At 36.6% G+C, this 22,029-nt stretch overlaps 1 protein-coding gene across 1 annotated transcript in view; it reads left to right on the forward strand.

The window, feature by feature from the left end:
* The window catches only part of LOC131147961 (uncharacterized), a 65,666-nt gene that overhangs the window by 23,515 nt on the left and 20,122 nt on the right, over positions 1 to 22,029 (forward strand). The window contains exons 6-9 of the mRNA XM_058097646.1: positions 12,371 to 12,497; positions 12,981 to 13,108; positions 13,214 to 13,255; positions 16,353 to 16,565. Coding sequence (XP_057953629.1) covers positions 12,371 to 12,497; positions 12,981 to 13,108; positions 13,214 to 13,255; positions 16,353 to 16,565 — 510 coding nt within the window. The remainder of the gene's footprint in view (positions 1 to 12,370; positions 12,498 to 12,980; positions 13,109 to 13,213; positions 13,256 to 16,352; positions 16,566 to 22,029) is intronic.

Below are 22,029 nucleotides of genomic sequence, written 5' to 3' on the forward strand. Positions count from 1 at the left end.
TATAGATTCAAGAAGATGCATTTTTTGTCTCATTGTAGAATTTGATGGAATCTAAACCCTCACTATTGATCATCTTGGGAAGGCTTAGATTTGCGGATGCATGCATAGAGGTTTGGGATATGCAAAACTTTTGTATTCCCATGACTTGCATTTATAATCTGCCCCCCGAGTACATTGAACTAGGGCCTCATTGAGTACTTTGATGAGATAAAGCAAATCCATGAGGAACTCTATGTAATACAATCATGTTTGTGAGATGCAAAAAATAGGGACAGTTATTCTTTTAGTGGGTTTAAAATTTGAATGTAAGCGAATCCATTCTCGAATTCTTGGCAGCGCAAACTCACCTTTCTTTATAGATGTTTATTCTTATGTGCTCCTAGCTCCATGCCTCCTTCAACATGCATCCTTCATCGGATCCCAATTCATGCACTCCAAATTCAGGTACTAGTAGATCTACCTTCAGCACAGAAGGTGTTCTTGGTGGTCAGCTTGGTCATAAATCATTATAAAGGATTCCGAGTAGTTCGGGAAATTGTGATGATAGAGATGGGCATGGTAGAGGTGCTCCGTGCAAGTGTAGTGATCATGATTAATGGTATTAGCATGGCAATTTACTATGAAGATCCCAACGCCGCTCAATGGTATGATCCTCTTGTCCATAATGAGTACACTTGCATGGAGGCCTCTAACACGTCCATTCCTTCCTGCATAACAACCCGAACCACCCCGAGAAATTTTGCTAGCATTGGGTGATGGCCAAAACCACTTTGTGTAAAAAGTGCAGTCTTCTTAGAACTAGAAGGTGGGACATCAGAACAAGGTCTAAAGGAGTGGATACTGGAAGAAGCACGAAGTATGTGAGAATAAACATCAGTGGTTGCAACTTTGAACTACCAAGGATCTAGGACTAGACTGGTTCAAACTCTCACTTCAAATCGACTAAGATTCTTACGAATTGTCATGTGCTCTTTTGCCTTTGCAAATCACAAACATTTGTTGTTATCAATTGAACGATGTTGAGGTCTTTGTGGATGCGCTTCATTTCCACAAAATACTCAATGGCACTTCCCTTATTGTAGTTGATAATAATCGAGGGAGAGATAATACATACGGGTTATGTTACTAGTATAGGAGTTTGACATAGGCCCAATTTTCCTTGTATACATCCAAATGCATACACATCCTTGCAATCTAGGGTTTCATTGGGTTTCATTATAAGGAGACAATTAATGTGTCTTCTTGCATCTATATTTCTCCTTTTTTGTCATCACTGGGTCTAGATTTAAATAGGTGTTTAGACTTGCCTGAGCCTGTCAAATAGATATTGACAGCCTTTGAACACATAGTTACTTCCACTCAACTTGGTTTTAATTTGTGGCAATGAACAAGGAAACATACTTTTGGGATTCATGGAATCCCATTGACACACCCATACAACTGAAATAAAAATAAAAATAATCAATTTAAATCAGACATATTTTAAAATTAATCTTGACATAATCTATTCCCCTTACCTTAGCCTTGCAGTGGTGCCTACGACGTCCAAATGACGAAATCTCTCCGGTTAAAACGTTGAGGAGCGGAGCTGGGACTCGAAAATGATGTTTGTTTTTCAATTTTCCGGAGAGATGGAGGAGAAATTAAGAGAGAGAGAGAGAGAGAATAAGAGAACACAGGGGGGGTTCAATTCTGAAATGTTTCTTGAAGCTTCACTTCAGGAAACTTACTTATATATATATATATATATATATGATTATATTATTATATTATATTATTTAATTAATAATAATTATTAATTAATTAATTTTAATTTAATTTAATTTAATTTTAATTTTAATTTTAATTTTTTTTAGGATCACTACATATTAACCATTTCTTAAGTATCATAAAATGAATTCCATGCTTTACTATTGATTTTCGTTATTTTTTCTAATCAAAATCGAAATTGAAATCAAAATCAAAATTTCCAACAAAATTTCTATACTTTTGGAGCTTCAAAATTTGAATCAAAATCGAATTTTAAGACCTTGGTTCCAATATCAAAGAGTAGGCAATGGAAGTAAAAAATCAAGATACTTCTCCTCGATAGGAGAAAAGTGATAATAGGGGAAGCTTTAGGGGTGAAAGGGGGGATTATCACTATAATAGTCTTAATTTTTGGGAGCGTGAAAACTAGGACTTCGTTCTTGGGTCAGTTGGAAATCTTGATGGTAAGGGAGTTCGGATAATTTGAAATGAGGAAAATTTACATATGTTGTAAGAAAGTGCAAATTGGTGTTGAAGGGAGGTTACTTAATGGAGAAATGCGAGACTTTCAGGTGAAAAAACACATAAAATTATTAGGAGAGATTCCATAGGTGTCTAAGTATTGTGGAGGAGCCAATTGGTGAAAGGGCCAAATGGTGCAAGAATAGTATGAGATGGGGAGATGTTAAAGATGAGGATAGTGTAGGGAGTAGTGATTTTGAATGCGCAAAAGGATTACTTTTGGATTTGGGAGCAGTATGGATATTCCTCTGATTCTTCCATTGATCTCCTAGGGGATTTATCTTATGTGCTGCCTCCTCCTTTAGAAGGCTTAGAAGGAATTAGTATGTTTGATGATGAGGTTAATAAAGTTGAACAAAAGGTTAAGGATGGAATTCTACCTACTCTAGTCCAATAAATCTCTAGGATGGACATTGAAACTCAATGTTTGTTGGATGAATTGGGCCTCAAGTTGTTTGATCAAGGAGGAAATGAAGTTAGGCTTGATGAGGGAATCAAAGGTGAAGAAAGATCAAAAGGAACTTGCTAATTTAAGCATCCAGTGAACTATGACGGGAAGGGATTGAAGATGGGATTTTTGGGTTGATATTAGAATTTTCTTTTGTTTAGCTTTATTTTTTCCTTTTATTTATTTTTTTCTAAGTTTTATTTTTTCTCATTTTTTGAGGATTTAGTATCCTCGATATGATTTTTCTTTTTTGCTATCCTAGAACAATTCGTATCAGAGCCGGTCAAGGTTTAATACACCTCATTATGATTGAGGGACCCGCTCCATGGAAGGTTTTCACAGCAAGATCTGTGACGAACTGTTGGCTCTTACCTTTAGGAGTTTGCTAAATGGCTAAGGTTGGTAGGTTGTTGATCGCAGGGTACGTAGAATCGAGAGGTTGCCATAAAACTGGCGTTTGAGGTGCTGTGGGTTGTCACCACACTATAGTGTGACGGGGGCCCTGGAACAATTGGTATCAGAGCTATAGGTTCATTTTAGAACTTCTTTATTATTTGTTATTAAACCTAGAGACTCTAAGGTCGAGGTGATGAGTCCCGTTTTGAGAAAATTTAGGGCAATAAGACCAAAGCATACCTACAGAGTTGCGGTTCAACAGCAAATACTGGAAATTTTCTTTATTGCTAGTGCCTCTGGAACTAGTGAGACTCATGAAAATGAAATAGGCAAAACCATGAAAAATTTATGAAACTTGTTGGGATGATAGAGAGTTGGCTAATTGGAAGTTACTAGAATTCAATAAAGAAACAATTTATAAAAAAGGAAAATTATTAAATTTCAAATCCAAATTAGGACAAAGATGAAAGAAACAAATGTTAAATTTGTAGATAAAACTTATTCAAAAAATCTTCTTTACAAAAAGCCACTAAAAAGTTGAACTAAGTTAGGATTTGTTGATTTACATATTGGTTGTGTTCAAATCAATCTCAAACCATTAGCAAAAATTGGGTTAACAATTCTCTTCTTCTAGTTTCAAGAGATGATTGTATCCCAGACTATAAACAATATCTTATAGGAATGGTAGAAACATCTTTAACTAATGGTCCAGTTTATTTTAAATCTTATCCTAATTTTACGGTAGGAATTAATGCAGATGAACATAAAGAAGAATACTTAGTTTTAGATATTCAAATCCATAGTTATATATATAATGGTCCCAAGAGTTTTACAATGGGATGAAATTGAGTTACCGGATGAATGGCTTAAACCAAAAGTTTCTATTCCCTGAATTGAAACACCGCATTGGAATTTTGGTGGATGTGTTGATTATAATACAGGAGATCTAGGAATTAGGTTCCAAAAAATAGATTTTCTGATGTTGAATCTATAGAAAATTTCCAAACAGCTCAACCATCTTTCTCTAGAACAAGATCATATTCTATTCCTCGAAAAATATCCTCTGACTTTGAACAATCTCATCTTCCTCCTCTTTTAAACAGGATATTTTTGGAAAAATGAAAGGAATAAAAACAAAAGATCAGGTGGCTCAACCAGTTTTTGAAGATAAAAAAATTTCTTGTCCTACTCAGTCACAAATGTATGAATTAAATACTTTTGAAAAAAGTACTTTTTGTCATAAACAAGAAAAGATTAAATGAATTTTTTTTTATTCAGGTAGAAATAAAAATTTAAGGAAGCAATTTTTTAACAAATATTCTCAGGAAAGGATTGAAAAATACAAACAAGAATGGTAGGGTGAAATGAATAAGAGTCAAAAGAGTCTTAGATTTTTTGAATGGCTTCGCAACAGGAAAAAGAATTGTAGTACGATTGACTAGACTGGAAAAGTTTATAAAACAACCACTAGTACAATAACACACCAACAGAAAAGAATTACTTTAAATTTTAAGAATTCTGAAGTTGAAGGTGTTCCTTCTATAAAAGCTGATTTTGAAAGCGGCTACACAACAAGAAATGGAAATTCTTGTTAAACAAAACAATTTTTCAAATGAATATATTTCAACAATAGGAGAACAACTGGATAGAATAGAAGTTAATTTGACAGAAAACTCCTTTTAAGATGTCTATTCCTCAATTTCAACAAACCTCTCAATACTCAAGCTTTCCAAATGCAACAAAATTCTCATTACCAGAATCAATTTTTGGGGGGCATTATAAGGACAAAGTAGAAGAAAAATTAAAAATTGAACAAAATGTTCCAGAAAAAGGTCTACAAAAGAAATTCAACTTCCCAGATCCTTTGTATCTTAAAGGTTGTTTTGATAAAGAAAGGGATAAAGATGAAATCCTTAAAGAAATTGAAAAACAATTAGCTAAATTAAAAGAAGACGAAAAACCAACTTATCCAACAAAACAAGTTGAGGAACAAATACAAAGTATGAAAATATAGGTTGAAGAACAAATACAAAGTATGGAAATGAAACCATCCTCTTCAAAAGGAATTAATGTTCTTAATGAGCAAATTAGTAATTTTCAAATAGACTACTTAATAATAAGAACTACTACTACTACTACAAAATAATAAGAGCTACTACTACTACTACTACTAGTTAATAATAAGAACTACTACTACTACTACTACTACTGCTACTACTACTAGTTAATAATAAGAGCTACTACCACTAAATAATAAGAACTACTACTACTACTACTACTAAATAATTAGAACTGCTACTACTACTAGTTAATAATAAGAACTACTACTACTACTACTACTACTACTACTAAATAATAAGAACTACTACTACTACTACTAACTAATAAGAACTACTACTACTACTACTAAATAATTAGAATTGTTACTACTACTATTACTAATAAACTACTACTACTAAGAACTACTACTACTACTTCTAAATAATAAGAACTGCTGCTACTACTACTACTACTAGTGGAAGTTGTGTTTGAATTTATATTTTAGTAAAATGTAAAATATTTGATAAATAGAAAAGACAAAACTGCAGTCATAAATGTCAAACCCATTTAAATTTAAATAGAGAACATAATTATTCTTGAAGTGTAATTCTCCAAAAATCAAAACTTACAATTCAAAATGATTTTCCATATAAATTTAAATATAAAAGCATAATGATTTTAAAAATTAATTCTCAAAGAAATTGACCAATGGATGTTTCTTAATTACTTTAAACCATGAAGTCTCTATATCAATTATAGTGTTTTGATTCATCACATGAATGATAGCATCCACCACAAACCTGGAAAAGTAGATTGGATTGTATATCTGTGGTGGATTAGGCAGATAATTGAATGACCAAATTGTCATCCATATCTAACTTGTTCAAGAGGCCAATCAGATATGAATTAGTTTTAGCAGATTGGATTTGGCTCGGACTAATGGTTTTTTATACACTTTTCCAGGTTTACAATTGGGGGAAGGGGTCCTTAGCCTGAAACTCTTGTAAAATGGAAGGGTTTGTTTTTTTGTTCTTGGAGAAATTTAAAGATCAAGGTCAATTCCATTCAGTTTTTGTTCCTGAGGGTGTTGAAGCTGCCAGGTTTGAAAGCCTTCATTTATGATTTGAAGGAGATAGATGCTGGAAAATTGAGGGTTTGAATGAGAAACTGATGGTTGGTGAGTTGGGATGGACATGTGCTGGTTTTGGTTTAGTGACTGATCTGGAGAAGCAACGATGTGAGATTGAAAGTGAGTGCTTTTCAGAGGCTTTCGTTTGGGGGGTGGGGGGGGGGGGTGGGGGTTCCTAAGCAGATGCTCTTAGAATTCCTACAATGAAAGCTTTAAAACTGCCAGCAAATTATCTGCCCTTGATTTTTCTGGTTTCAGCTCTTTCTCCTTCACGATTTGGTAGGTGTTGGTATTCTAATTTAAATTTGAATCATTTTGGGATAGATTTAAATGGATATCAATATATTGGTTCCATCAAGAGAAGGGTAGTATGCAGATGGATTGAGAAGAGAGGGCAATCTAGGCCCAATGAAGTTGAGAATTCGGGTCAGTTAAGGAAGTTGGGTGTGGATAAAGTTATGAAATGGCATTCTAAGCCCAATGAAGTTGTAGATTTGGGTCAATTAAGGGAGTTGTGCCCAAGAAAGGGTACTGCACAAATGACCTTTGAGCTTGATCAAGTTTAGTCCACTATGGTCTTTAATTTAAGCACTAAATCCATTTAGGAGGAGGAGGGAGAAGTTTGTAATTTTATTGTATAGATAGTAGGCCTTTCACTGATTCAGAATCTTGAAAGCTCATTGTTCACCGTCAAGAGAAGCAAACTAAAGATAAATTTCCAGAATCAAGTGTTCCTATTAAACAAGCTCTTTCTTCGTTGTTGTCTGATTTAAGAGATGGGTTGCATTTTGGATGCCTCTTGTTCAAATGGAAATTTTTATTCTGATTTAGATGAAGAAATGGGACGCATGTGTGAATCTAAAAGGATCGTCAGTAGATCAATTGTTGGCAGAGAATGGGTTTGTTAAGGAGGATAATCCGTTTGTGATCCCACATTCTGATTTTGTGAATGCATCTAATACTCAATTTGGTCAGGAAGGTGTTCCTTGGTTCGATAAAGATGGGAAAGATGGTCCAAAGAAGCTCCTCTCTAAAGAAGCCTAGGCTGGTGTTGACCATTTTTGAAACACTGAAAACCTAGTAAGGGATTTGATCGAGAAGGGTTCTTTGGCCATTACTCTTGTTCTTGAGCCTAATCCCATTGATATTTTCTAGTGGTTCCATGCCTATTGAAAAGGTGGTTGATGATGTGAATGTAATCCCATGGGAGGATTTGAGAGCTTCTTATTTATTCTTAGCGAGGTACTCTTCCCATCCCCAATCATTCTTACTAAGTGGTGTATGCTAGGAGGAGGACTTCATGGACGGAGATGTCATTTCTATAAGTCCTTATTTTTATTTTATTTTTTATAAAAAAACTCTCGCAAAAAATCCTAGAGGATTTGAGTTTAAACTTAGTGAGTCCCTTAGGCTGTAAGGTAAGGTGGCTTTAAGTCCCAGTCCTTATGATAGGTGGAAAAAAGAATGTTCAAAAGGAGCTTAATAAATTGACCTCTTCTATTTACTATTTGTTGGGAGGAGGGGGAAGAGAGTTAAATTATGAAGCTCATTACTTGGAATGTATGCTAGGGATTTAGAGGGGATGCTAGGAAGAGGGGGTTGATTTGAGAAGTGTTGCTTAGGCATTCTCCTAATTTAGTTTTTATTTACGAAACTAAACTAGAGAATGTAGATTGTGGGGGCAGGGAGGGGGGGGGGGGTGGTAATAGTATTTGGGAGGGTATGTGGAAAGAGTTGGAGTTTATTTCTTCTTATGGGTCCTTTAGGGGCATTCTTGTGCTTTGGGATACTCAGTCTATTACCAAAATTGATAGTAATGTTGGGTTCTTTTCCCTTTCGGTTTTGCTGGATATTACAGGTAGATGGCAATTGTGGTTTACATCAGTTTATCATCCTCCGAGACCCACTATTTAGTCCTTTTTTTAGGGAGTATTCATGTGGTTTTTGGCTTTTGTTCCCCTAAATGGATTATAGGTTCTAATTTTAATGTTTTTAATTTTTTTGGGGAAAAAAAGGAAAAGTAGGTTTTCTTCGAGTATACAGTATTTTGGTAGATTTCTTAGGCATTGTGGTTTCAGGGATTTGCGATTGGGTACCTCTTCTCTTGGTCTGTGGGTGGGAAGAGGGTTGTTGCTAGTCAGTTAGACATGTTTTTATTATGTAGTGATTGGGAGGATGGGTTTTCTAATATTTTGCGTGTTGGTTAGACATGTTTTTATTATGTAGTGATTCAGAGGATGAGTTTTTTTTATCTTTCCTAAATTTTCTTGTCTAGGCTTACATATGATAATTTTCCTGTCTTGTTTGGATCTTCTAAGGTGAAGTGGAGTCCCTTTCCTTTTCAGATTGAGAATATGTGGCTTGATCGTGATTATTTTCTTTTTATGGTTAGAGATTCTTGGAGTGAGGATTCGGAGAAGGGTTGTGTGGTTAGGTTAATGAGAAAGCTTAAGCATCTTAAGGAGACTTTTGAAGATTTGGAATAGGGAGTTTTAGGGGATATAAGGGTTAAGAAGGTTGTCATTTTGGGCGAGTTGGATTTTTTTAACAAAAAAGAGGATGGTGTTAGTCTTTTGGAGAGTGAGGAGACTAAATGGGTCTCATTGAAGAATGAGTTGGAGGATTTGAATATTAAGGAAATGAGATGGAGACAAGATTATACTACAAAGTTTTTTCATAGATTGGGTAATGGAAGGATGAGGATAAACATGATTAGGGAATTGGTTTTGGGACGAGATGAGGTTACTTTTTGTCCTTTTTTGATTGCAAATGAGATTACTAGTTTATTTTCCAATCTTTAACCTCTTGATTGAAAATGATATTATTGATTTATTTTCCAATCTTTATTCAGAGGAAGATTTTTGTAGGTTATTTGAGTGTTTATATTGGAATCTTATTTCAAAGGATTATGTGAATTGGTTGAAAAGACCCTTTGAGGAGGGGGAAGTGAAGGCAAAGAGGAAGTGAAGGCAACCGTGTTCAGGATGGAGAGGGATAAAGCTCTAAGTCTAGATGGGTTTAATATGGTCTTTTTTTTTTTAAAATTGTTGAAATGCTATTAGGGTGGATTTGTTAAAGGCATTAAATGAATTTTATTTGCAATGGGATCTTGGGCGAGAGCATTAATTCCACTTCCATCGCTTTGGTGCCTAAGAGGAGTAGATCTTTTTAGATTGCAGATTTTGGACCTATTAATTTAGTGACTAGTGTGTATAAGATCATCGCTAATACTAGCTAATAGGGTTAGTAAAGTGCTTGATTCTAGTAGTTATAAGGCTCAAAGTGCATTTCTAGGGGGTAGGCAAATTGTGGGTTCAATTTTGGTTGTTAAAGAGGTAGTGGAGGAGGTTCGCAGGGAGAGTGAGAAGGGTATTCTTTTTAGATTGGATTTTGGAAAAAGCTTATGATGGGGTTAGTTGGAATTTTTTGGATAAGGTGTTGGCTAGAAAGGAGTTTGGGGAGAGATGGAGGTTATGGACAAGGTGTTCTTGTTCTAATGCTTTATTTTTGGTTATAATGAATGGAACCTTAATTGCGCTTTAGAGCGTTGAGAGGTGTAAGACAAAGGGATCTATTATCTCTTTTTTTTTGTTTGTTTGTTTATTTTGGTAGTTGATGTTTTGAGTACAATGGTGGAAAAGGCGGTTGATAAGGGTTTAGTAGAAGGGCTGGAAGTGGGTAGGGAGGGGGGTTTGCCTCCTTCATCTTCAGTTTTTGATAAAACTTAGTTTTTCAATTGTGATCATAGAGATTCTTTTCTAAACATCTGACTCTTCAAATTTTTGAGAGCGTTTTCTGGGCTTAAAATCTGGGTAATAGCTGTTTAGCGGCCATCAATTTGACATCTAGTAGGTCTAAGGAGTTTTCTTCTTTGGCAGGTTGTGGTCTTTTGGATGTGCCCTTGTCTTGTCTAGGTATCCTGCTCGATGGTAAGGTAATCCTAAGTCTGATTTTTTAGGATCTGGTGGTGGAGAGAGTTTCCAAGTGTTTGGATGGGTGGAAAGGTGTGCTATTTTCTCTAGGAGGTTGCATTACTATTATTCAGGCTTATCTTTCTAGTATCCCTCTTTATTATTTGTCTATTTTTAGGATTCCAGTGGGGATAGCCATTAAGATTCAGAAGATCATGTGACATTTTCTTTGGTCTGGCATTGGGGGTTAAGAGAAATCATCTTGTTAACTAGGTGATTGTCTGCACGTCTAGGTTGGAAGGGAGTCTGGGTCTTGGTAAGTTGGTCTCTAAAAACATTGACTCTTTTGGCCAAATGGTTATGGCAGTTTCCTTAAAAGTGTTCTCTGTAGCATAAAGTCTTTAAAAGTAAATTTGGATTTCATGTGAATCGTTGGGATGCAAATTAGGGAATTAGACGTTTGCATTTTTGGGAAGACATCTGGTGGGTAATGTTGCTTTGTTGAATCCTTTCGCCGTCTTTATTGTTTGACTTTGGGACATAATGAAGTTATTTCCTTCTTTTTGAAGGTCTTTCATTTTCCTGGGATTTTCATTTCTGAAGAATTCTTAATGATAGGAAGCTAGAGAAGTTGTCTTCCTTGTTCATGTTATTGGGGAATTGATTCCCTTCCTTTTGGGTGGATATTGTTCTTGGTCTTTAGAATCTTTGGAGGTTAATTCATGCAAATCCTTTTTTGAATACTTGATTAATGCTGATATTTATTTTCCCCTCTATTAAATTATTTTGAAGGCCAAAGTTCCCTAAATGATCGAGCCTTTTATTTGGTTGGTTGTTTTAATAGAGTTTACACCAACAATCTGTTGCAGAGTAGGATAGCTAAAGTGGCAATTTCTCCTGATATCTGTGCTCTCTCTTGATAGTTTGGAAACATTGTCTAACTTGTTCCTGCACTACTCGTTTGCTTGGAATATATAGAACAGACATTTTAGTCTTTTAGGAGAAAATTGGCGTTGTCCAGATCCGGAGTTTGATGAAGGATTTGCTAGCTTTTTCTTTTCCTGGTTTTGGTAAGCGGAAAGATGCTCATGCTTTGTGGACAAAATGCTCATATATTTTTTGGGGAAAAAGATGAACTTATCTTTGTTATGGGAGAAGATTCATTACTTTGTTTTTGTTGTCTTCTTTATTTTTATTTTTTCTTTTGTTGAGGAGGATTTCTTGTTCTCCTTGTAAATTCTTTCTTTTCTAATGAATTCGTCTTCTTTTTCTATAAAAAAAAATTGAGACCACCAACAAACAAGATAAACCGCTGGAACAAATCACAAAGCAGAGCAATATCATTTTCAGGGCCCAAGGAACTCAGCTATCTTTGGCAAACTCCCTCCAACAATACTTTTGATCATTCGTGGAGTGCCACACATGAACAACTAGAAGGTGGTGTCTTTGGACAAGAGTCCATCACTAGAAGCTTGAGGTGCATGGAGTCGGCACTCCCATCCCTCGACCAGTGCGCGAGGGAGGCTCTGGCAATGGGATTTCAGGGCATGGCAAATTGGCAGTTTCTATGTGCGATTATGGCGTTTTGCAAGTTGTGAAGGGGTTTTGGTCTTCCTGAACATGCAGCGTCTTACAGGAAATTTGCACGCAGCTGCTGTGTATTCTGGCAGCTGCTGGACTGGTTTTCAGGTCTACAGTAGTGCTAGCAGCTCTTCTACCGCACTAAACATGCATAGGTTTTTGGGTTTTAGGGCTCGATTTGGCGGTGGCTGCTGCAATATTCATAGGATTTAGGTCTCAGGACCATGCCTTTGTCCATGTTAAGAGTTGTGTAAATTGGAAAAACTAACCACAGCGATAGGTCTCCCCCTCTATTTATGATGTGCCTTGTGCATTACAATGACCATCATCCTCACTGACACTTACAGCAGTAAGATGCAGCAGTATACTAAATAACTGAACCAGTAATTAGTAAAACTGAGAAAGGGTGGCCCAGTAGTTTTGAATGCCCTCTATGGCTTTATCGTCATCATCATCATCACCACCACCACCACCATAATTTCAATGTAGAATTATTTTTCCAATGACAATGCTTTAGTGGATTTTGTGTCTTTAGTTGCACTTGCCAGTGAGATTCATTTCATATTGATTTTAAGTTTCTGTTTTATTTTACAGGTATATATCATGGGCTTTGGAAATATTGGAATTGCTTTGGCAAAACGGCTACGGCCATTTGGTGTGAGAATCCTTGCTACAAAAAGGAGTTGGGCTTCAACATCATGTGATCCTTTCCAACCTGACAGTATGTGATATTGATTGACTCATTATATATTTGTTTTGTGTCTCTGTATTTCAGAAATTTGGCTAAAATATTTTCAATCAATATTTAAGTATATGAGAGTAGTTTGACTCATTATTTTATGTAATTAATTTCAATGTATATATATTGGCAATGGTGGGAGAAGGTTTTAGAATTTTAGCTATAATAATTGTTCCTGTTGAACGCGTGCAATTGGTTTGCATATGAAATAAATGTTCTTGTGGCAAGAATAAACCTCCTTGGAAGCATTTTCAACATTTTTAATTTTATAGTGAAGCAGCAGGTCAACTCAGCCTGCTGGGCCAAGCTGAGCTGCTACAGGTTGCTCCCAGATCAAGAAAATTCTGGGTTTTATGAGTGACTTGGCCTGGCCAAGTGACTGGGTTTGGTCTGATGCAGTCCAACCAGATGGGCTGGTCCAAGGCTTTAAATTATGATTCATAATGTCTTATGTTATATCTACAGGAACTTCTGTTCGAAATGGTGATGCCATTGCTGATCTGGTTGATGAAAAGGGCTATCATGATGATATTCACAATTTTGCTAGCAAGGCCGACATAGTTGTTTGTTGCTTGCGCATGAATAATGAGACAGTAAAGTTCTATTCCTTTTGTTTCCCCTTTATGTGCATCTGCAGGGAATTCTATTTGTTATGTTGTGCCTACTGCATATTTATATTTAGATTTTCACAATTGCAGGTTGGCATAGTGAACAAGGCTTTCATTTCGTCAATGAGAAAGGTTTTTTTCTTTATGCAGTGACTTGTGTAGGGAGCTTAATTTATTGTTTTCAGTTTTAACATATATGCTTTCTTTTTGAATCTTTCATAATTTTATGATCATGGTTTTAAATAGGGTTGTTCATGGGTTGGGTTAGGTCAGTCTAGGCTCAATATTCCAACCGAACTGATTAGGTTGGTTTGACAGAAAGCTCAAACTGAAGTTATGTGCGGTTTGGATGCAGTTTGGTACTCTGGTCAGTTGGGTTGGGTTGGCAGTTTAGCTTTATTTTTTCTTTTTCTTTTGAAGAAACAAATACGGTGGATTGCAAGTGAAATTGAAATTTCAAATAACATATGCAAGATCAATGGGAAACAGAAAATAAAATTTAGCCTATGAATGTTGTTGTCAAGTGTAGATGCAACTGGCGTCAAGGCTAATGCTCCTTACAATCTTGACAATTTCTAACTCAAGCTCATCAAACTTGAAAACAAGTAACTCAATTAATAGGTTAACTTTCTAATGGTTCAAAAAATAGGGTTTAGAGCATAGCCATAATATGTAGCATAGTAGCCCTTCAACTTTCTCCCCTTTTATTTTTGTTGCTGCTTTTGTTTTGTTCGGTTACTTGTTTTGCCATTCTACTCGAGTCAGATGGTTTGCACACTAACCCGTTTGGCCCACATGTAGAGTTTATGTGAAATTCCAATTAATTAACAACCCAAAAACACTTTTGAAACCACGTTTCATAAGGAGTTTGGGGAGGCTTGGTCTGGTTGGATGGTTCCATCATCTATGAATCCAATTTCTGTGGCTGTGAATTTTTTTTGAGCATGCACCACCACGCCTATTGAAGAATTAGCATATTATGTTCTAAATATGATTTTTTTGTTAATGTACTTTAAATAATTTCATGCTGCCTAAAGACATTCATTAGTGGGGAAAATAATTTTTATATCAATTTTAGTGTGCTATCTACAAGGGAAATCCTATTTTCTTTTTCGCTATTTTTTTTGATAGCGAAAGACAAGATTTCATTTGAAAGAGAAGAATTTACAAAGAGGAGAATAAGAACGTGGATAAAGGATTGCAACTCTACACTACCAAGAATCTCTTGAGCTTGCTTGAGACTTGGGTTTCAAACCTGCTAGAACCGAAGGACTGTCATTTGTTCCCTCTTCTTTTGCATCTCATGAGCATAGATTGTTATAGGTTTCACAAAGTTGAGTTCATTATGGATGTGCTTCATCTTTGCAAAGTACTTTGTGCACCCTACCTCCCTCCATTTTGCACTCTTGCCTCCCTGGACTTTTGTCCCCCTGGTCAAGGGAGAGATCGTACATATGAGTAATGTTACTTGAATATAAGAGTTTCAGATGCCACATCTCCTTGCATGCACCCAGTTGCTTGCATGCAATCTGGGGTTGCATTGAGTTCAACAGCACAAAGACAATTGATGCATCTTCCTAAACCCATATTTTGATATGAATCATCAATGAACCCAGATTGAAACATTTCTTTTAGATTTGCCTAAGCCTATCAAATAGATCTTTGCAGCCTTTGACCACTGCACATAATTACTTCCATTCAACTTCTCAATTGTTATTGCAGCATTGATAAGGGAACATACTTTTGGGTTTCATGTCCTTTGTCCCAATACTCACATACAAGACCAACAATGAACAAGGTAAACAACTGGAATACTCATGGACAAGGTGAACAACCAAAATGAATCACGAACACACTAACATGACACTGCTTCAGCCCCAAGGGATTCAGCTAAGACTGATACACAAACTCTAATGCCACCAAACAATCATTAATGACATATATAGAGGTGTTAAAGCCATGTGGGAAAAGATTGGGTAAAAAAACAAGGCTTAACGAAACCTCATCTGCCAGTGTGTGGAGTCGGAGTAGTCAACTTCTGTTGGAGCGTGAGGGGCCTTGGGTGGACCTCTGGTGATGAGATTTCAGGGGGATATAGATTGGCAATGTTTGGGTTACTGTGAGGTTGGTTTTGCAAAATCTCAGGGGTTTCTGATGGTTCTGAACTGGCAATGTCGTCTAGAATTTTTCTGGCAACTGCTGTGTTTCTTAGATACTGTTGGAGTTATTTCAGGCCTATGGTGGGATGAGTCTCTTACAGGGGCAGACATGCATAGGGTTATAAGGTTTAGGGCTTGGTTTGGCTGTGAGTTAGGGTTTAAGTCTCCAGATCATGCTCTTATACCATGTTCAGAATGTTCCTAATCTCAGCGATAGATCTCCCTATCTATTTATTATATATTAATGTGTTATGTACATCACAACAACCATCATATACATACCAACTCATGCCCACTAACATACAGCTGTAATACTAAACCTCTGACATTTAACTGGTAACACCTAACACTGTCAAAATCACACGGTGGCAGTCAAAATGTCTCTCATGTAGTGACTGTATTTTTCTTCTCTCTGGTCCAAATCTTCTGTCTTAGTTTACTGTATCTATGTGGGTTGGTTAAGGTGGAAGAAAAAGGCTGCAGGCACGAGGAAGAGAGAAACAAGAGCAGCCGGTGAGGATGAGAAAGAGAGAGAGTGAGGGGGGGGAGGGGTGAGTGATCAGAGCTAAGGCCTTAGGCAATTCAATTAATGCACATTCTGCATATTTATAGGCAAAAACAAAAACAAAAGCAGATCTCTGATTTCTAATTCTTCAACTTCAATACATTGCCTAGAACTATCCATAGGCAGTTTCTCATCAAGTGCCTTTTGTTGATATACAGGGTGTTTGGCGTGCTTTGCTTCGCTGGTGCTTTTATTGCTTTATTTTGTTTCTTTAGGAGAATATCTTGTCCTTCTCCTTGTACTCTTTCTTCCTTCATAATAAAGTACATTGTTTAACAAAAAAAGGAATGATCAACGAGGAGTAGAGTGATCATTTTTTGAAAGATAATGGAGATTTGCGTCAGCCACTTAGTCAACAAAAGCTATTTAGTTGGTCGATGCATAATTTAGAAACATACTGTTATATTTGATTGCTCAACCTCCTCATCTACCTGCAAGCAAACATGATTGTGAAGTTCAAATAATGAAGTAGGTGACATTATTTTTTATCTTGCATTGCTTGTAGGGTGCCCTTTTGTTAAATATTGCTCGAGGGGGTCTTCTGGACTATGAGGCAGTCTTTTATTACCTGAAAAATGGTCACTTGGGGGGCTTAGGCACTGATGTTACTTGGACTGAGCCATTTGATCCTGATGATCCAATTTTCAACTTTCAGAATGTCCTAATAACGCCCCATGTTGCAGGAGTTACAGAACAATCATACAGATCAATGGCTAAGGTATGCAGCTTCTCAAATAAAGATAATGCATTCTTGTACATATGATGACCTTTCTGTTGTTTCTGAAAATTTATGGCAATTCTATTCATACAAATAGATTTTTTTTTTCAAATTTCTAATATATGGCATTGAAAAATGAATCATCCTCGAGAGTTGAATCTTATATGAATATAATGTTGTCAATGGAGTGGTGTTTCAAATCTCATTTCTTTGTGAAGTGCGTTTCATAAGATGTTATGGTAATTAATAGAGTTCCCATTTTCACCTAATTGAGTATAAAAATTTTAGCTGGGGTTTGCCAGCTTGTTTGAGCTTTTTATTACAAGTCAAAACTTTCTAATACTTAATTAGCCTAATTTACCCTCAGCTTTGAAGTTTCAACCCTAAATACTCATCACGTGTAAATTATTCATGCAGAAAAGATAAGAGTTCTTGAACAATCTTGAATAAAGTCCTTTCTGAAATAATAACCTATTTATTCTGATAGATAGAATGCTTCAAAACAGTGTGGAGGGGTTGAATACACAAAGATTTTGCAATGTGTATATAACATGAAAGCTTGGATGCTCAACTGGTTTGGTGTTTCCTTTTTGTTTTGTAGACCTCCAACCACTCAGCTGATAAGTTAATGATTGCCTCTGTTGCCATATAGAGATGGATCCATTAGATTGCATCCATTCATATTTTTGTGCTTAAATTACTCTCTGACCTTATTTACATGTTTTCTATCGAAAAACCTAAGAATGTATGAGATATCATCCATTTGATCGGGCAATTTGCTCCATAAAAGGCACTGGTCAGTCTAATAAAAATGACAACTGCATCACCCGTTGGGTATGGCACTGACAATTGCCCAAATTAGCCTGGATGGATCAATGACAAAGACAACTATGTAGTTGTTAAAAATCTGAAATAAATTGAAGTTTAAATGAAGCAAATATAGAACTTAGAGAGGGAGAAGAGGAGGAGAAAGAGATGAGGGAGCTGCCAGTTTTTGACCAGGTTTTTTTTTTTGGGCAAAGTAGCTTTGGAGACTTGCAATGGAAAATGAGGGTCTTTGGAAGAGTGGTCTCAGATAATTATGGTCAAGTAATTGGGAGCTGGCTTTCAAATTAGGGGTGTTAAAATGTCATATGACATAAAAGCTAGTTGTTACTTTGTGGGCCCAACAATGTGTATCAAGCCTTACCTCATGCTCGTTAAAAGGTAAATGAACAATGAATAAATAACCAGCATATATATGGGGAATAAGCTAATTTTTAACAAATAGATGATAAATGCAGGCAACAAGAATCAAACCAGACATCCTAGCAACCATGACTATTGGGTCATGTTAAATCACTTGACCCAAAAGCTTAAGCTGTTAGGTTGTGGCCAACAATGTATATCAAGCCTTCACAAGAGAAATTGCCCCCACTGCCTGCCCTTTGGAAGGGCATCATGAATCGGAAAAGGGGAGTTCTCTGAAGTTACTTTTAGGTAATTGAATGTCAATTACTAGGAATAGAATGATCTTAATGTAAAGATTTTTTAGCTTAAAAAATGTGTCTCCATCATAAAGCAAATGATAATGCAAAAAATCTTGTTAATCTATTTTATTGAATGGACTAAGAATGACTATTCCCCAATTTAACAATGAGAATGTCCTTTCCTATCTTGTTCTATGTTGGTTGGAATAATACAGGCTGTTGCAAGAGTGACCTTTTCTAAATTATTATATCCCTAGACAATGTTTAATATTATATTCCTATCTTATACCATTCTATATTAGGGATAGACATTTGGGGGACCAAATTTAACCTAAATTAACTGGATTTCTGGTTGGTATTAAGAATACGAATATATTTTGATTGGATTGTTTTGTGAGTAGGTAGCTCTAATAACTCCTTTCTAGCCCTGTTAAGTTTGGTAAGAGACAAAGTTGTTGGCAAATATCAACAGAGTGTGGAATGATGTTTTTAGATTCAGGACTGAAAACTAGGAGTGGGAATCTCTTGGGAAACATTTATACCACTAGTATTAATGTAAATATGGGAGATTGATCGGGAACATGAGGATGCCACTTATGAGCAAGATTAAGGCATTTGACGATCACTCCGTTGCCATATATGTAGGCACGACTTTAGATAATTGGATTTAATTTGTAATTTTCTGCATTTAACGATTTCCAGTTATGTGTCATACATGTGGTTGGAACACAACCTTTTAGTCCTTGGTGAAGGGCGTCTTGGAGCGAGGAGGTGGATCGGGGATGGGAAGGTTTTAGATTCATGAGGAAATTGAAGAGGCTGAAAGAAAAATTGAAAGAGTAATATAGGGAGGTGTTTGGGGACATTAGGCTTTAAAAGATCTGTATTCTAAGTGAGCTGGCTGAGCTAGATGGTAAGAAAGAAGTTACTACTCTCTTAGGGGAGGAGGAGTTGAAAAGAATATCTTTAAAGAATGGTTTGGAAAAAGTGATTTTTAAGGAAATGAGAAGTTGGAGGCAATTGATGAAGCTTGAATAGGTAAGAGAGGGTGGCTGTAACACTAGACTTTTTCATAGATTAGCAAGCGGGAAATTGAGGAAAAATTCTATTAGGGAGTTGGAGTTTGAATTTTTGGGGGGGGGGGGGGATTATTTTGCATAGTAGGATAGCTTCGGAGATCACTACTTTTTACTGCAATATGTTTGCTGAGGTAGATGAATATAGACCAATGGTGGAAGGGTTATAGTGGGACCCTTTGCTTGGGGATAAGATAGCTTGGCTAGAGTGACCTTTTGAGAAAGAGTGAGTGAGTTCTACTGTCTTTGCAATGGATAGGGATAAAACTCTAGGGCCTAATGGTTTTTATTTGGCTTTTTTTCAAGATTGTTGTGTGTGGTTAAGGATGAGTTGATGAAGGTTTTTAATGAATTTTATTTCTATGGAATTTTATGTAAGAGTATTAACTCTATCTTCATAACTTTGGTACCCAAGAAAAGCAAGTTTATCAAGATTCTAATTATAGGCCTATTATTGTAGTATCTAGTGTTTATAAAATAATCACTAAAGTACTAGTTAGAAGGTTGAGTGTGGTTCTCGATAAGACTATTACTAAGGACCATAGTGTTTTTGTTGGGGGAGACAACTAGTGGACGCGATTTTGATTGCAAATGAAATTGTTGAGGATATTAGGAGAAGGAAGAAGAAGGGGTTTATATTTAAGTTGGATTTTGAGAAAGTCTATGATAGGGTGAGTTGGAATTTCTTGGGTAAGATTTTTATGAATAAGAGTTTTGGAGAGAGATGGCGGAGACGGATGAATGGTTGTCTGTCTAATGTGCTTTATTCAGTGTTAGTGAATGGGGAACCTAAATCTTGGTTTAGAGATACAAAGGGGATTAGACAAGGAGACCCTCTTTCCCCTTTTTTGTTCATCTTAGTGGCAAATGCCTTAAGTAGGATGGTTGATAGAGTTTGTGGTTAGAGGTTTAGTGAAAGGCTTGCAAGTGGGGAGGGAGGAGTTAATGGTTATTAATGGTTTTGCATCTTCAGTTTGCTGATGATACTGTCTTCTTCTTAGAGGATCATAGGTCATCTTTTTCGAATATTTTGGGGCGTTTTCATATTTTTGAAAGGGTTTCAAGGCTTAAGACCAATTTGGGGAAGAGTGGTGTTGCTACTATTAATTTGTCTAAGGAGCACGGTAGGGAGTTAGCTTTGGAGGTAGTTTGCGTTATTTTGGATTGGCTGTTATCTTATTTAGGAGTGGCTTTGGGGGGTAGTCCTAGATCCACTAGTTTTTGGGACCCTGTTGTCGAGAGAGTGGCTACGCGAGATGGTTGGAAGGGTGCACTTTTTTTCCTTAGAAGGTCAGATTACTCTTATTCAAGCATGTCTTCCTAGTATCCCGCTATATATATTTTTTTCTATTTTCAAAATTCCAGTGGGGGTGGCTAGTGGGATCAAGAGAATCATTAGAGATTTTCTTTGGTCAGGGGTGGGGGGTGTTCGGAATGATTTGGTGAGTTAGGGGGGGTAATTTGTAGGCCTAAACAGGAGGGCAGCTTGGGTCTTGGTAATGGGGTGTCTAAAAACATGACTCTCTTGGTCAAGTGGCTTTGGCGGTTTCCTTTAGAAGCCTCCTCATGGCATAAGTTATAAAAAGTAAATTTGGAATTTATGGGAACGGGTAGGATACCAATTCGGGTCTTAGATGTTCTTTGGTAAGCCTGTATATAGCCATCTTTCAGGTTTATTCTCTCTTTATTCCCCGCACTAAATTTATATTGGGTAGGGGGCAATGATATTCGCTTTTGGAAAGATCTATGGTCAGCGAATGTTGTTTTCTCCACCTCTTTTCCTCACTTATTTTGCTTAAGCTCAGGACATGATGGATCTATTTCTTCTTTCATTGTGGAGCCGAGTGGTTTTCTTGGGATTTTCACTTTAGAAGACCCTTGAATGACAGGGAGATGGAGGAGCTATCCTCCTTGTTAATCTTGCTGAATAATTGTCAAGTCTTTATGGAAGCTGATAGTCATTCTTGGTCCTTGGATCCCTTGGGGTTCTATTCCTGCAAATCTTTTTGTGAGTTTTTGACTAGCTCTTGTCCTTCTTTTCTTCTCTATAAAACTATCTAGAAGGCCAAAGTTCCCTTTAAATTCGAAACTTTTATCTGGTTGGTTGCACTTAATAGGATCAACACCAATAACCTGTTACAGATTAGAAGATCATTAAAAGCTTTATCTCCAGACATATTGCTCTGAAACAGCTTCACATCTTTTCTAACATTGTGATTTGCCTGGAGGATTTGGAACAAGATATTTAATTATTTTGGGGAATGCTGAGTTTGTCCAACGACAGTGGGGGAGTTATTGGCAATTCATTTTGTTGGTTTTGGCAGGAAAAAGGAGGGTAAGGAGTTATGGGACTTTTGACTTATTTGCTGTTTATTGGGGTTTGTGGATGGAACGAAACGTGCTTATTTTTGCTGGGTAGAAGTTCTCTTTTACTGGTTTGGGAGAAGATTGAACATTTGGCTTCTCTTTGGTGTTTGGGCAATGGGAACTTCAGAGGGATGCGTTTTTCGGCTGTTCAGCATGATTGGCTTTTCTTGTTGAAATGATAGTGCCTGATGGTTTTTCTGGGTTAATCCAGAGTTTTAGGAGATGCTTTACTCTCTCCTTCTTGTACATTCCTATTCTATCAATGAAACGATTTTGTTATCAAAAAAGGGAAAAAGAAAAGAAGACTAATAAGCAGATCTTCCGTGCTGAGTCCTTAAATCATCCACTAGAATCTCCTTTCCATTCAATGATAGGCCACAACCAGTGCACCAGGGTCTTCAAAGCTTCAACGGTTTGTAAGCTGCCCGTTGTGCATCTCCACCATTGCAGATTTGTGGCTCTGCCATCTTTCATTCTACGTGAGGTATTGAATGTAACGACCTCCCAAATTCTAACCCCATGTAAGGCCCCATACTCTTATTTTCTCTTCCT

This window comes from Malania oleifera, chromosome 2 (assembly GCF_029873635.1).
Source record: "Malania oleifera isolate guangnan ecotype guangnan chromosome 2, ASM2987363v1, whole genome shotgun sequence".
NCBI classification, from domain to species: Eukaryota; Viridiplantae; Streptophyta; class Magnoliopsida; order Santalales; family Ximeniaceae; genus Malania; species Malania oleifera.